A 14,727-nucleotide genomic window follows, 5' to 3' on the forward strand; every position below is an offset into this window, starting at 1 on the left:
TATCAATCTCATAATCTGTCTCATAGTCCGACATTATGGTGTATATTATATACGTACAGAGTAAAAAGTAGCTGTGTAGGAGTCGTGAAAGGAGAACGAAGACCGATGGAGTCGAGAACTCTCCGCCGACGTCACCGAGGCACTTTACATATGATGCTGGACGAGAAATATAGAGTAAAATAATGCAATTAAAAACATCAGCCACCCATGCTTTTATACTCTTCTATCATTACATTACTGCAGTAGCAGTGTTCAGAAAACAACATCCAACAAGTAAAATAAAATAAAAAATATAGTAAACACACAAAAACATGACTTGCTCCATGTAGTTTGGCCATGCTAGCATGCCCGTATATGCAAATCCCTTCAAAACCCATCCGGAAAACAAAAGAATAATTGCTATTACAAACAAACGAATAGAATGAAACTTCCACCACCGCGCCGGAAAAGCACTAAAAATGGCACCCCCATGTCATGCGTCGAAATCATAAAAAACCGCGAGATAATAGCAAAAAGAAAAGAAAATAGAACATCATCTCTGTTAAATGCAATACATCGAGGCATGATCAATCGCTTCGTGATATTTAGAAACAATGATAAGCGGATATGGGAGCTCCCAGTCCAGCCACTTAGGCCAGAGCTCTAGGGCTTTGCTGTTGAATGTGCTGCAGGAGGGCATCGAACAGGCGACCAATCTGCAAACGTTGCATTAGCACAAAAGTAACATAACATCGATTAAGTGGTTAAACACTTACCTCAGGCGCAGCCTGGATGAAAGGAAGTTGGAAGAATGAGTAGCCCCGGTTCTGGAGCAGCTCCTGCAAAGTAATGATCAAACCCCAAGGGTGGGGGCGGTGAACAATGAGTCTTTCCAGAAGCACCCGAATGATCTGTTGACGGATATCGGATTCATCCTGATCCGAGTTTTCTGCACCGAAGAGGCGAAGAATGGCGAAACTGAAATAATAGGTGTGGCTGTTGGGGTAACGGAGTTGATTCGCCATCGCGCTCAGCAGGTAATAACGGGCCTCGGGTCGTAGCGCCTTTGCGAGCTTTTCCAGGAGTGCTGAATGGATAGTGTTGTCGAAAGCTGCACGGGTATTGCCCTTGGAGGAGTTGGTGGAGATTGCAGCTTGGCCGATATAGAGTACCAGTGCATTCACCAAAACGACGTTGACATTTATCGGGCCATAGAAAAGACCAGTTTCCTTAGCTGTGGGGTTATAGATGGCTTCACAAATTTGCAGAACAGATGGTTCGGGCACACTGCTGCCCTGAAGAGCACTGTCGACGACATTCTGGATGTTGGCCCGTTGCAAAGGAGCAGCAACATCACCCGCGATCTTCGGGGCTTCCCGCATCTCTTCCAAGCGTTCAACCTTCAGGCCCTCCCTGAATGGGTCTGGAAGTTTGTGGAATGACGACGGATAAGCACTGAGAACAAGATTCCGAAGCTGTGCGCAGTGTGCGGGGATGACATTGCAAAACTGAAAATGGTTCTCCGCCACAAATTCGGGAAAGTCATGGTGCAGTATCAACAGGATGCGAAGCACGCCCTTGTACAAGTCCTTGGCAACGTAGGAAATGTCGGCAGGCTTGAGCTGCTCGCCAATATAAGAGAGCAGGCCTTGCATAAGTTCGCAGTATGGTCCCCAGCCTGCTCGTTCGGGCATGTTCAACATGCCGGACATGAAGAATCTGTGGGAAACAAGAGAAAGCCATCCATAAACAAAAACGGGGCAATATTTCGGTTGGAGAGACATGAATTTGTTGGCAAAGGCAAACATCATGTCCTTATGCTGGTCGATGTACTGAAGACCGTTGATGGAATATTCACACAGCATGCTGGAGAACAGTCTGAAGAAGACACGTTGGTTGAAGGCCTCGCCCCTCATGACTTGGTGATGGTTCAAGACCAGCACGAGAAGAGACAGGATCGAGTTGAAGTACACGGATTTGTTAGCCTTCACAGCCCCCGTACCTTCGCCTTGGAATTTAACCAGCAAGATGACCAGCTTAGCAAGGGCATCAATATAAAGGAATGCTTCGTCCAGGCTTCCACCAGGGTTCTGAGACTCATGCTCAAACATGGCAACCGAAATGTCAATACTAAGCCGGAAAAACAATGCAGAGTCTTCCTGATTGTTCATGACTTGTCTTTGGTGCATATCTCTGAGGAAAGAGAAATAGGTACGGTCGGTAGCACCAGGAGCCTTGTAGATTCCAATCCATTCGGTGAAGATGTATTCCATTTGATCCCGTTTCGACCTTGCCGTGTCGCTGAGGAACGCAGTGACTGGTTCGGGAATTCCAGACTCACGCAACTTGCGAATGATATCGTTGGCCGGCACAATGTTAGCATCCTCCACTAGCCACTGGCTCATGGCCTCCAAGCTACCCGAGAAATCTGATCTCAAGGCAGAGGGCTCCTCGCTGAATAGAACACGGTCCATCAGGTTTCCAAGAAGCTCCAAAGCGCCGGCACTCTTTTGAAGGACCATCTTCGTGATGATCATGTCGACGCGACGAATATCAAGAAGCCCAGCATCAATGAGCGCAACTGTTACTGGCACGTTGAACATGTGCTCGTCATCAATGTCTGAAAGCACTGCCCAAGTGTAACGTGCGACAATAGACGACATATCGCATAATTTGGCGAGGAGGTGCACTAGAACCTCAATTTCGAGCGTTCCTTGGGTTTGGGAGTATAAAGTCGCACAGATTTTGAGCGATGTCAATCTAGCCAACTCATCCCCATTGGGCGTAGACAGTATGGTGCGCAGTGCTTGGTTGTACTCCTGTAAGACGGAACTGTCACGGCCCAAGTCTTTCACGTGCTCTTCAGAAGAATTGCGGGCAACTTGTTGAAGGTCGGAAACGATGCTTTCGACCTTGTCCCGTGGACTTTGAGCCTCGAGGAACCCGTTCAACTGTGGCTGCGTGCCAACAAGCCCAGGCTGCTGCAGTCGAGCCTCTTGCTGCGCCTGTGGGGTCCTATGAGGAACAGCAGGCTGTTCTGCCGGGGTAGATAGGTTCGGAATTGCTGGGTATGATTCCTGAAGAACATCAGGGAGTTGCCGACCGGAATCGGAAGAGATGTTTTGAATATGGGCTGCTCCCGGACCGCGAGACTGGCGTGCGAATTCTTCGTAAATGGCCAGCTGTTCCTTGTTCAACCCTCCAGGGGCTTGTCGATAAGGTTCGGGAATAAAAAGACCCCAACGGTTCATAGACGGGTCGATGAATGGCTCATTCGGTCGGGTGGCCCGATGACGCCGGCGCGCCTCCAGTTGAGGTTCGATGACCTTTTCTATCTCAGGTAGAGCTTTCTCCTCTGCTGCCTTCTCGACAATCCCACAAGCAGCATCGAGATTATCATTGACGCACATCAGGATCAAACCTTCGGGCATTGGTTGATCCGAATACTCTTGCTGGATCATCCGGATATAGTTTGTCATGCTGACTTTTAGGGGCTCCTTGCAGGTCACGAGGGCTAAGCTTCCAGCGAGTTGCCTCACCATGATGCCTGCCGCATGGCGCATCTTCTCCTCATCCGGCTCAATTGCGAAGTCCTTCGAGACGAGCTGAACTGTGGAGATAGAAGCGATGGTAACCGAGCGCTCTACTACTGGTGTGATTATTTCCGCTATAGCGCGCTCCACAGCGCTATGAACGATCTGCCGAAGAACATTTGGATCCACCATGCTGCTCGCCGAAGACGGCAGAACAAGGATCTTGTCTAAACTGGGTAGAGAGGACATTATCGCAGCAGGCGAAAGTCGTTCGTTCCTGACACCCTGGCCAATACCGCTAAGTGCCATGTCTTCGAACGCTTCAAGGCCATCAGGGATATTTGCCGTCGACAGGGCATCTTCGAAGTGAGCGGAACGGTCTCGTATGATAACAGAGGGCTCAATTGTTTTATGGTCAAGATCAAGATCCTTGCACAACACCTCAATCTCAAACTTGAGATTCAGTTTCAATTCGGCGAAGTGGTATAGCTCTAGGAGCAAGGAGAGAATGTCCATCAGCCAAGGGTTCGGGGGCTTGAAAACTGTGGATTTTGTGGCCTGGACAAGTGTCTTGCAGGTGAACGGAATAACGATTGTGAGGCGCTGGCTGTCGTAACCTTCTAACAGAAGACCCTTGAAATAGACGTCTTTATGTTTAACGGGTTTGTCCTTGGCAATGGTAAGGGAACCCAGCCACGCGCCGAGATTTTTCAGATGGCCACGGTCGGTAGATGAATTCAAAGTCGCCTCCGAATTGAGAATCTTGCTGGCGCTGACATATGTCTCTCGCAGAACCTCCGCCCAGAGTATCTTGCTGTCAAGGCGTTCAAGAAGATCAAGATATAGCTGCTGGAAATTTGGCTGCAGTTTGGCACGCTCTTCTACCAAATACGAAGCGAACCATTGGTGGTGCTGGTCGCGCAACACTTCGGTAAGGTCCTGTAGCTTGTCTTCCAAGTTGTTGTCTGACACGTTGTTCAAGACGAAAAGGATTTTATCCTGGACCGTTTCATCCGGATCCTGATAGATTTCTGGTCGAAGTAAAGGACCAACATTAACAGAACGGAATTTGCGGGGAACTCCATCGGTATCTGCGGGCTCCTCCACATTGCCGTTGACCAGGACATCAACTTCAGAATCACGAGCCTGTGCTCCCTGATCACGAAGAACCTCCTCCGCTGTCTGAGAGATTGGCGTGCCGTGTAAACTTGGGATTTGCAAAAGCAGATGGCAGAAACCCGCCCACTCAGAAAGCCGATTGATCAATTGCTCGATAGCCTCAACACCAAATTTGTACATCGGATCGTGTACATCGTGTTCTCGCACAGCTTCCAAAATCATACCCAAACCAACCTTGAGTGTGATGCCATCCACAAGTCGGAAATTTATGATGCCGCCAAACATGACCGCCGTCTTGGTCAAGGCCTCTAGGGGGTATTCGTGGTAGCAGTGGTACTCGTCAATCAGCCCGTGTACCATGCAAGCAAACAAATCCTGTTCAGCGGGCTCCTTGGAGGATTTATATCGTCTCATCAATTCCAGCATCTCTCGTAGCGAGAGCTCTTCGTGGTACATCTTGCCAAAAAGTTCCTGCATTTGCTTGTCGACAGCCTCGGGCAACGAATTTCCATTTTCGCCATTGAGATCAATAATGTCATCAAACCCTTCGCCATAGTTAATCAGTCTGGGATAGGTCTGAATGCAAATACGCTGCACCGGAGTGAGGTTTTCTCGATCACCAACGAACTCCTCCAGCACCGACAACAGGGCATAGACGGTCTTGACAGAAAGACTGACCATTTGTGGGGCGGGCTGTTCTTTCCTCTGAACATGGAGTTCATCTTCGGCCTTGATCCTCAAGAACTTTGACAACAAGCTACCCATGTCCATAGGTCCTTTTTGGGCGGCGTTTCGGACCCACTGGGCAAGGTCAAATGGGCCTTTACGATGAGCGTAGCAAGCGAGATCCATAGCAAGTCCATTTGTATAACCGAGGAGGTAGTCTAACCAACCATATTCCATGGCATGCTCGTAAATAGCAGCGGTTGAAGTCGGATCCTGTGTAAAAGTGGCGAAGAGTTGCTCAGCGACCCATTGGCGGTCCTGGCGCCACGCACCATGGAGAGCAAGTTGATGGCCCTCTTCTTGCTTCAAGATGAATACGATAAGCGTCCGCAAGACGAAACTCTGTTGGACAGCTGTCCAAGGTTGTGGAAGAGCCAATGCAGAGCATAGAAAAACCGGAAGGTCGTATTGAACGAGGGTTTTGATGAGAATTTGGCTCTCAGCAGCAGCCCAGGATGCTTGAGAAAAGAGAACCAGGTCGAACATGGCTTTCATGGCATCTAAAGATCGGAGAGGCGACTTGGCTGCACGCTCACCCTGAAGGCGGACGAGTTCCGGGCCGTCAGCAAAGAAGTCAGCGGGAAAAGTGGCTCGGAGGCTCGGAATCTGCGAAACATCGGTTCGAGAAGCAATGAACGCTCTCAAAAAGGACATCTGTGTATCACGGTGTTCCCAATCTCCACCCCACAGTTTCTGAACATCTAAGCTCGGATTCTCTGGGGCCAAGGCTGAAAGAGAGGCGTAGAGTCTGGTAAATTGGTTGGTATCCATCCTTAGGCCTTCGCGATCAAAGTGCCGGAGAACGAGCGGCCAGTTAATCTGTTGTTCGCCATAATGCGACTGGACAGCTGAAAGGTAAGTCTCGAGGGAGAATTGCCGCCAATACTGTGAAAGAACCATAAAAAGGAGTGCACTAGCAATGTGCTCCTCATTCCAGCAATCGGGGCCAGAGATATTGACGACTTCACTCACGGCATCCGGAGTCGATGTTGCCTTCGGACCCTTGGAATGAAGTTGCCTGACTAGAGTATACCGGGGGTTGATGAAGTTGAACATTTGGAGGGAAGACGAAATTTCGAAAGGCATGTCCATGGCCAATTTCTGATAACGCAAGTTTGCTGCATATACAAGCTTGGCCTTCACATCGTCGGTGAAATTTCGTGGCGGATAAAGTATGAAACGCTCGATCGTCATGCCAATGAATGAAGTTGTGTGGTCCTTGGTCAATTCGGAAGGAGTCGCCAAGGTCTGTAGAAACGGCGTCACGGAGTTTGAAAGGATGGCATCAGCTAATTTGAAGAGGAACCCCATTGTCAGTCATGAAGAGAAATCAAAGAAAGCAAGGAAGGGAAGAGAAAATGTGTTCAGTAAAGTCTGAGAGATACATACCTTTAGCACGCAGGTCCGACTTACTGGCCGTCTTGAAGGCCAGTGCGAGCGCCACTTTTGAGAGCGGGTCAAGCTTAAAGTGATCAAGAAATGTAGAAAGATCAAAATCACGGAAAATATCACCCTCAGAGGTGTCAATCGTCTCTGCGATCTTCTGTGCTTGTTCTATGTCCTGGGACACCTTCTGCATCTCCTGAAATAGGAGTGGATAATTCCCTGCATTCTCAACGGACTTGTTTACTCCAGGAAAGATTTGTGGGGCATTGCCCGTGAGAAGGCGCCGAAAGTACTTGGAAAAGACCTCCATTCCGTTGGACTCGACAAGCTACCATCACACGTTAGCTACATTGGGAGGCCCATGAAGCTGATCAATGATAGTAACTTACTTTGTGTATCTGAGCAGCTTTGGTCTCCCACTTCTCTTTGCCCTCCTTTTCTGTAATGGAATCCAAAAGGAGGAAAACTTGTGCAATGGATATTTTAGTCAACGATGACTGGCTTGCGTGAGCTGCAGCTCCGGCGGCTGACGAGCCCGGCTTGTCAGAGGGGAAACCCGTAGGCGAATTCACTGTTGTGGATAACGGAGAGAAGACAGCGCCTCTGGAAGAACTGGTGCCACCTCCGCCTCCCCCGATGCCTCCACCGCCTAGGATAGAGCCTGCCGTGGAAGCTAAATGTGACCCTGAAGGGGTGTGGGCTCTGAATTTGGGAGAGGACACTGACTGTCCTGGTTGCTGGTGTTGCTGTTGGAGTTGCTGCTGCGAGCCAGACTGGAAGGCGGCAAAAGGCGACGAAGTGGAGGCAGGCGAGGGCGCGTTACGACCACCAGAAAGACCCCTTGTGGAACTCAGCACGGCGGAAAAGGATGAAGTCAAGGGAGAAGAAGTTGAAGCACCAGGGCCAGGACTGCTCGACTGAGGAAGCCCGCGGGAGTTGGAAGAGGGGATCGATGACGAGGTGAGGTTGGAGGTCGCGAGGGGGGTCAACCCACGGCGGAGGTTGGACTGAGACGCGGACGACGGGCCCCAAGCAGATTGCTGTGCCCGGGTAGGCCTGGTCGAAGAAGACTTATCGGTGCCAGAAGCAATCGACGATTGGGAGGAAGGGGGAGGGGGAGGGAAGGTCATCTAGGAAACGCGATCATTTGACTTGGGGGAGGACGAACGAAACAATTTTTTATGATTTCGTAGCGATAGTGGGGGGAACTGATCTAGCCAAAAATAAGGTGAAGTGAATTTGCAGAGAAATTCCGAAATGCTTGAGTAGAAGACGGTGATGGTGACCGTGGGAAAGGAAGTTGCTTCGTGGCACACAAGTTTCTCGACGGGAGGTCCAAAAAGAGTGAAGTCGAGGATGGATGGAAGGTGGAGAGGCTGAGCTTCTGAGCTAGCCTGTTTGGGAAGGCGGAAAGTGGCAGCGTCAGGCTAGGACACGATACTAGACAGCGTAGTCCACCAAGAGAACAGCAATCAGAGACAGTTATTTCATTGATATTCTAGGTACATTTAGTCATTTGTATCTCTGCTCTTGCATCTTTTTGTCAGGTCTTCTTATTGCTGGCTGCATCACGTGTTGTTCCTGACAATCGGGTTGTCTGCTTATGTAACACTTGAGTCATCGGGTGGACATCTTGATCTTTCCATATTTGGCAATCGTCATAGATCGCTCCAAACCCTGGTAATAATGTGATATACGAAGCTCTGTGACTTGGTATGATGAGAATACCTTGCTCTTATTCTTTCTTCTCAGTCTGCTTGCTACGTGCTACTCGAGTTCCTCAACGGTGACCAACGTGAAGGATAACAAGCAAGGCAAACCCGTAATCCACCCAAGGAATTATTTTCATGAGAAGTTTGCGCTTTTGAATGTCTCATGATTTCCAAACTCCCTGTGCATTTATTTTAGTTATTGCTAACCTTGTCAACGTAAAATTGTACCTCGCTGTATATCGTCTTTGAAGCTTTGCTCTCATAGATGTCTAGTGTACTATCTAAAGGCCACTGGCAATCCTCTAGGCTCTCCAGTTTCTCGACAACATCGTCGATGAGCTAAATTTGTGGCAACTATAGGCGGATTGATTAAAGATATTAGATGAAGATAGCCTTTTTCACATTGCTAGTTTGATATCGCTGACTGCACTGGTAGTACAACTAACCTGGTCTTGGGCCAGATCAGAACATACTTCGCACAATCGATGACACTTAGAACCTCCAGTCATGGCATGAAAACGCATCGAGATTTTTTATGGTTACCAGCACCCACAGTGACACAAAATCCTTTGGTATTGTGCAGTCTACTCGGTCCTTTCTTTCGTCACTCGGTCCAATTCCTCCTTCAGCAAGCACCCGTTAAGTGCCATGTTAGATCGATGCGAGAAGCTGGAAGGGAAAGCGTGGCACCCTCCATATACCAGGTTGCCTAGTATGTTCAATGTATTCCTTGGTCTGGCGTCACTAACAATCGATTTATTTGCGAAGCATGTCGTTCTCGGCCCTGAGTTGGTTGGGATGATCGTTCTCCCTGCACCCGCAAATGACAGGAACGAAAACTTGAAACTGTGGCAAAACGTATGCTCTGATCAGGCGATGAAGCGATATTTCATTTCGATTCTCCTGTATTCGCTGGGAGCAGGAACAGCCCAGTAGGCCATTTATACGGACTTGCTTTGTTAATGGACATCTTTTCTACGGAGTTCCATATTAGTGCATTGAAGGACATAGTAGTGCTCAGGAGGGTATCAGGATGCTTCAGGAAGATGTGTAGGTAATAGTCTTGTGTTGGTGGCATGTTCATGAAAGTTATTACTTAACCACGTGGGCGTACGATACTTCTTCCCCTGGCAGGGGTATTGATGCGGGTATGTATTCTGCAACCCGATTCAGAACAACCTAACCCAATCCCATGCAATCAAGTAAAGACGAATGAATACTCTGGAGTATAATCCATGGTGCCTTGAGTTAAAGAAAAAAAAAAAACTCACTTGTCTACAAAATTATTATATAAATCCAGTAAATTCACCCAAAGTGTCATAATAAACTGGCAACAATGGGCAATTGTAAGTAATTCCGCCGGTTGCCCCGAGAAACGCAATGCGGTAAACAGCCCAGCCTGGCACGCGGCCATGCCAGCTTAGCACTGACAGAACTCCAGTTCTGCCCATTCCTTCCGCAGTCTGTGGCTCTGGGGAAGAATTCCTGGTGGTGGTGACTTGTTTTCTATATTCTATTTCTCACTTATCGTTATTTTCTTTTATCTATCTGCGTTATTACCTCTTGTGGTTCGCCGTGCTTCCTCCGTTGTTGCTGTACTCCATGAGCAAAGGCTGGCCCCGAGTCTCAATTAACGCAGTAACGAAAAACAAATAGTGAGCGCGATGCCGGGAACATTGGCAGACGGTCCATCCGTCTCTCTATCCTGTATGCCCCCAGATGTGATAGTCTATGGTAGATAAAACGCGAAGCTAACATTGATGTGTCTCATAGTCGCGAATAATTTCTGGGGCAAAGATGACGCCGGAGTTCCCCCCATGCTCGATCGGATGCACAGCGCCAAGGTGACCTGCGATGAGTTGAAAACCTTTTATAACCGTGCGTATATGTGGTGGTCTTGATGGAAACTATTCTGGAAAACTTGACTGATGGGATTGACAGTTCGGGCTGCGATCGAGGAAGAGTACTCGAAAAAGCTGCTTCTACTGTGTCGTAAGCCGCTAGGTGCAGGTGAAACAGGCTCGCTCCGGTCTTCTTTGGATGTCGTTCGAACCGAGACAGAATCCATTGGGAAGGCACACGCTGCAATTGCCGGACAAATGAAACGAGAATTGGAAGAGCCCTTGACTGCTTTTGCCGGCGGGTCAAAGGAAAGAAGGAAGATTATTCAGAACGGCATCGAGCGTTTGCTCAAGACTAAGATCCAGCAAACGCAACTAGTAAATAAGGTGAGGCGAGGTCCCCTGTTTACTAGCGGCGACAATTCAAATACTAATTACACTGCAGACACGGGATCGTTACGAACAGGATTGCTTGAGAATTAAGGGATACCTCGCACAGGGACACATGGTGATGGGTCAAGAGGAACGGAAGAACAAGGCGAAACTCGAGAAAACGCAAATCCAGCTCGCATCCAGCAGCAGCGAATACGAAGCCGCCGTGAAGATTCTCGAGGATACGACCGGACGGTGGAATAAAGAATGGAAGGCAGCTTGTGATGTGCGTGGACCTCGACACATCTCATATGTGAGGGAAAGAATAGGCTAACGGTATCCCAGAAATTCCAAGACCTCGAGGAAGAGCGCCTTGACTTTGCTAAGAGCAGCTTGTGGACATATGCCAACATTGCATCTACAGTCTGCGTTAGCGACGATGCCGTATGTTACACACACGAGAACTTTAGCAACGTCACACTAATTAGTCTCTAGTCGTGTGAAAAGATCCGGTTGGCCCTCGAGGATTGTGAGGTCGAAAAGGACATTGTTTCTTTCATTAAAGAAAGAGGAACCGGCCAGGAAATTCCTGACCCGCCAAAATTCATCAATTTCTGCCGAGGAGATATCAACGACACCAGCTCAGAGGCATCTGCTGAAGAGGATGGATACTCCGTCGCCCAGTTCCAGCGTACGATAAATCCTGCCTTCCGCAGTTCCTCTCCGCAGCCATCCACATACGAATCTCACCATGATCCTTCGGCCGAAATTGCGAACATGATGGGACAGATAGAGGCCCCACCACAGGCAAGCCGAGAAGCCTCTATCACTCCGCAGAAGCCGACACAGCAACCTGCACCATTGGATCTTCGTCGTGGTGGCCAACCCCCGCCGAACTATGACCCTAATCAGCATGGCGAGATCACAAAGGTGCCTCACAATGCGTATCCGACAGACGGTATGACAATGTTCTGCCGCACCGGACCTCCTTCAGAGCGCAGTTCCGGAACAAACAGCGGCTACCGGCCATCGAGTCGAGACTCGCAGAGCGAATTATCCAATCCTACTTCCATGTCCAGCCAGGAGCCACCAAGTACGAAACAATCTCCAACAAAGCCTACAAACGGTGTGGCGCTCCCGGGAATTAGTCCCGATAAACAAGTTCAGAAGAAAAGAAGTGCATTCTTTAGCAACAGTCCATTCCGTCGCAAGAGTCGACACGACAAGGACCGCAGCTCTGGCCCGTCGCAGCCACCCTCTCGCGGTACATGGGATTCATCATCGAAACACACAAGCCCGGTTAAAGCTACTCAACAACAGCCCCAGGCTCAACCACAGCATCAACCGCCGCCACCGCAGTCCCAGTTGCTCGCTCAATCACAACCCCAATCTCCAGCTGTGATGGGCCCGAGCGATCGAGCTCCCAGTCCCGAGCCTGTGGATCCGAGGGCGAACTTCCAGCTTAATGTTGGCAACAATGTTTTTGACGTGGCTTCCCCAGAGAAGAGAAAGAGCTTGCAGCAAACAAAGAATACAGATGACGACCTTGACCCCATTGCTCGTGCTTTGGCGGACTTGAAGACTTCTGGCAAGTCACCATCGAGTCGCGTTTCTGCCGACAGATATCACGGTATAGCCAGCCCAGCTCCTTCTACCGCGGGAGCGCCCCCCGCCTACAATGACTCTTCGATCAAGCGTCTTGATGCACCCCAGCCGGCACACACGTCTGCGCAGATGCAGAGGACAACGCAGAAATATATCGGCCAAGGTCAGAACGTGTTCAGAAACCGCGGTAGCTCTCCAGGACCAGTTTCTCGAAACAGCGTACAGTCTCAAGATTCTGCTCGAGCCCGGTCTCCGACCCCAAGACGGAGTGCCAGTCCCAATGTGTCTCCGCGTGTTGACACCCGTATGACTCAATACAACAGGGGTACCAGTCCTAGCCCGAGCCCTTACCAGTCGAGCAGTGTGAGAAGCCGTTATAGCCAGTCACCTAGTGTTGCCACCCCGCCGCAGCGACCTGGTGATGCGGCCTATTCTCCTCGCGAGTACGCTCCGCGCTCGCCAAACGTGGCACCACGCGCTGTCTCACCCCAGCCTCAATACAGACAGCAATCCCGGCCTTCTAGTGCCGGTGGCATGGAGTTGCAGCTATCTCGTGGTGACATGTACGGCGGCGGCAGCGGCCGTGAGGCATATAGTGCTCGTGGACGGGATACTGCAAGGCCGATTTCATATTATGGAGATGCAGCAAGCACAGGTCGCTCCAGAAGCAGGACTCTGGCTACTGCTGAACCTGGAAGGCAGTTTAGCCGGGACGGACGTCCAATCCTGCACTTTGGTAAGTGATCAAACATTCCGCCCCACATACCTTCCATTGTCTTACTGACTCTATCGACAGCCCGTGCAATGTACAGTTACGCCGCAGCCATCCCGGAGGAACTGGGCTTCACCAAGGGAGACGTCCTTTCCGTGCTCCGACTTCAGGATGACGGCTGGTGGGAAGCTGAAATCGCATCCGCGCCCCGGCGTACCGGCTTGGTTCCAAGCAACTATTTGCAAATCATCTAGATACCCATCTAACGAACAGCCACGATTTTCACAAACGCTCTTTAGCAGATGTTTTCCTATGCGTGTTTTGGTTTTTTGTCATCTTGCCAATGTTATGTTCCCTCATGATATTTACTTGATTAATTGCCAGACTACATACCATTTCCTATTGGAATAATTATCTTGATTCCACTGTCGCTCTTGGTTTATTTTTTTTTTTTTTTTTTTTTTTTTTTTTTTTTTTTTTTTTTTTTTTTTTGTCTACCTCCTCCCCCCCTTTTGCCTGCTTTTTGCTCCTCTATTTTATGTCTTAACCATGGTCACTCCTGAACTGCTCTATTTTGCCAGTGCTTCTGAAATTTATCATAAAGAAAGAGAATGGGAGAAAAAAAAGAAAAAATAATAAAGAAAAAAAGAAGAAAAAAGGAAAAAAAGCTATCAAATCAAATATCGTTCATTGCTGATGGCTCTATCTCAATGTTCCCTGTTAGCAACCCCTACTTTGTCTAGATAATGCAATCTAATTCCTCGTGTTGATATTAATAATTCATAATGGTTCAAAGCATATGGCAGCCCTTTCAAGCTCTGTGTTGCTTTCGAACGATTTGTCTTGTATTGAGATTCTAGCCACGCAATAGTTCTGATGTCTTTTTTCTTGGCTACATATAGAGATGCATAGCATGTGCCTGTCGCTTTCGTTGCTGTTCTTCATCCCTTGCAGTTATTGCTTATCTGCTCAAATGATGTATAAATATCGATATGTCTGCTTTAAATCGGCAATGTGATCCAAAACTTCGAATAAGATCTTTCTTAGTTGGCATGATGACTTCGCTTGTGCTGCTGGAGGCTGCTCTTATCTTCCTCTACGTCGTCATCCGGCACCTCTAGCGAAAACATACCCAAACCCAGATAATTCAAGAAAAACAATTACAAGCCTCCTGCTCGTCTCCCCTCCAAAGATCCTCTCTTCGCACTCGATAAATTATGGGCGGTTCTCAAATCAGCCCGGGACCATTGATTCTTTGCCCTATATGAAGCCCGATTTCAGAATTATTGTACCACGATCCGTAACGAGCGCTGGTAAAAACCGATAATTCTCATCTCTAAACCGGAAAACATAAAAAAGTACACTCGCTACGGTTCAAGGATTACAACTACGGTGACCGTCTTGCTTCCTTTGGGCCATTGTATTTTCACCGGGGATGGTGGACTCTGGGCGCAGTCGAGAGCTATGGTCCGTCCAATATAATTAAGACCAGGAAGCGGACTTGAGCTTGTTCGAGGAGTTTATACAGGATCTATTCAAGTTGATTCCGGCTGATGGGAGTATGGTGAATATGATAATTCTTCGTGTATACCATCGACACTGATACCGAGTTTCTTTTCGGTCAGAGTGTGCTGACGCTGGAGAAGTGAAAGAAAAAGCAGCAGTCCGATCCTGGAAATGTGTTGGAGTATGACTTTGCGAAGGCCTTTAATCATGTGTAGAGTGCTATCCGAACCAATATC

At 48.8% G+C, this 14,727-nt stretch overlaps 2 protein-coding genes across 2 annotated transcripts; one reads left to right on the forward strand and one right to left on the reverse strand.

The window, feature by feature from the left end:
• Positions 1–629: 629 nt before the first annotated feature.
• On the reverse strand, positions 630–7,873 carry EURHEDRAFT_449868 (CCR4-NOT core subunit CDC39; the record flags this gene model as incomplete). The annotated part of the gene is made up of 4 exons (XM_040783852.1): positions 630–695; positions 756–6,646; positions 6,747–7,071; positions 7,133–7,873. The coding sequence occupies 4 exons, from the start codon at positions 7,871–7,873 to the stop codon at positions 630–632; spliced, it is 7,023 nt and encodes a 2,340-aa protein (XP_040641963.1).
• Positions 7,874–9,898: 2,025 nt separating this feature from the next.
• EURHEDRAFT_409613 (formin-binding protein HOF1) lies at positions 9,899–13,424 on the forward strand. Its single transcript, XM_040781126.1, has 7 exons — positions 9,899–10,162; positions 10,229–10,333; positions 10,397–10,683; positions 10,742–10,954; positions 11,014–11,112; positions 11,164–13,009; positions 13,070–13,424. Exons 1-7 carry the CDS (start codon positions 10,120–10,122, stop codon positions 13,237–13,239), a joined length of 2,763 nt encoding a protein of 920 aa, XP_040641964.1. The 5' UTR covers positions 9,899–10,119; the 3' UTR covers positions 13,240–13,424.
• The last annotated feature ends 1,303 nt before the right edge of the window (positions 13,425–14,727 follow it).

Source organism: Aspergillus ruber (genome assembly GCF_000600275.1).
Source record: "Aspergillus ruber CBS 135680 unplaced genomic scaffold scaffold00004, whole genome shotgun sequence".
NCBI lineage: Eukaryota > Fungi > Ascomycota > Eurotiomycetes > Eurotiales > Aspergillaceae > Aspergillus > Aspergillus ruber.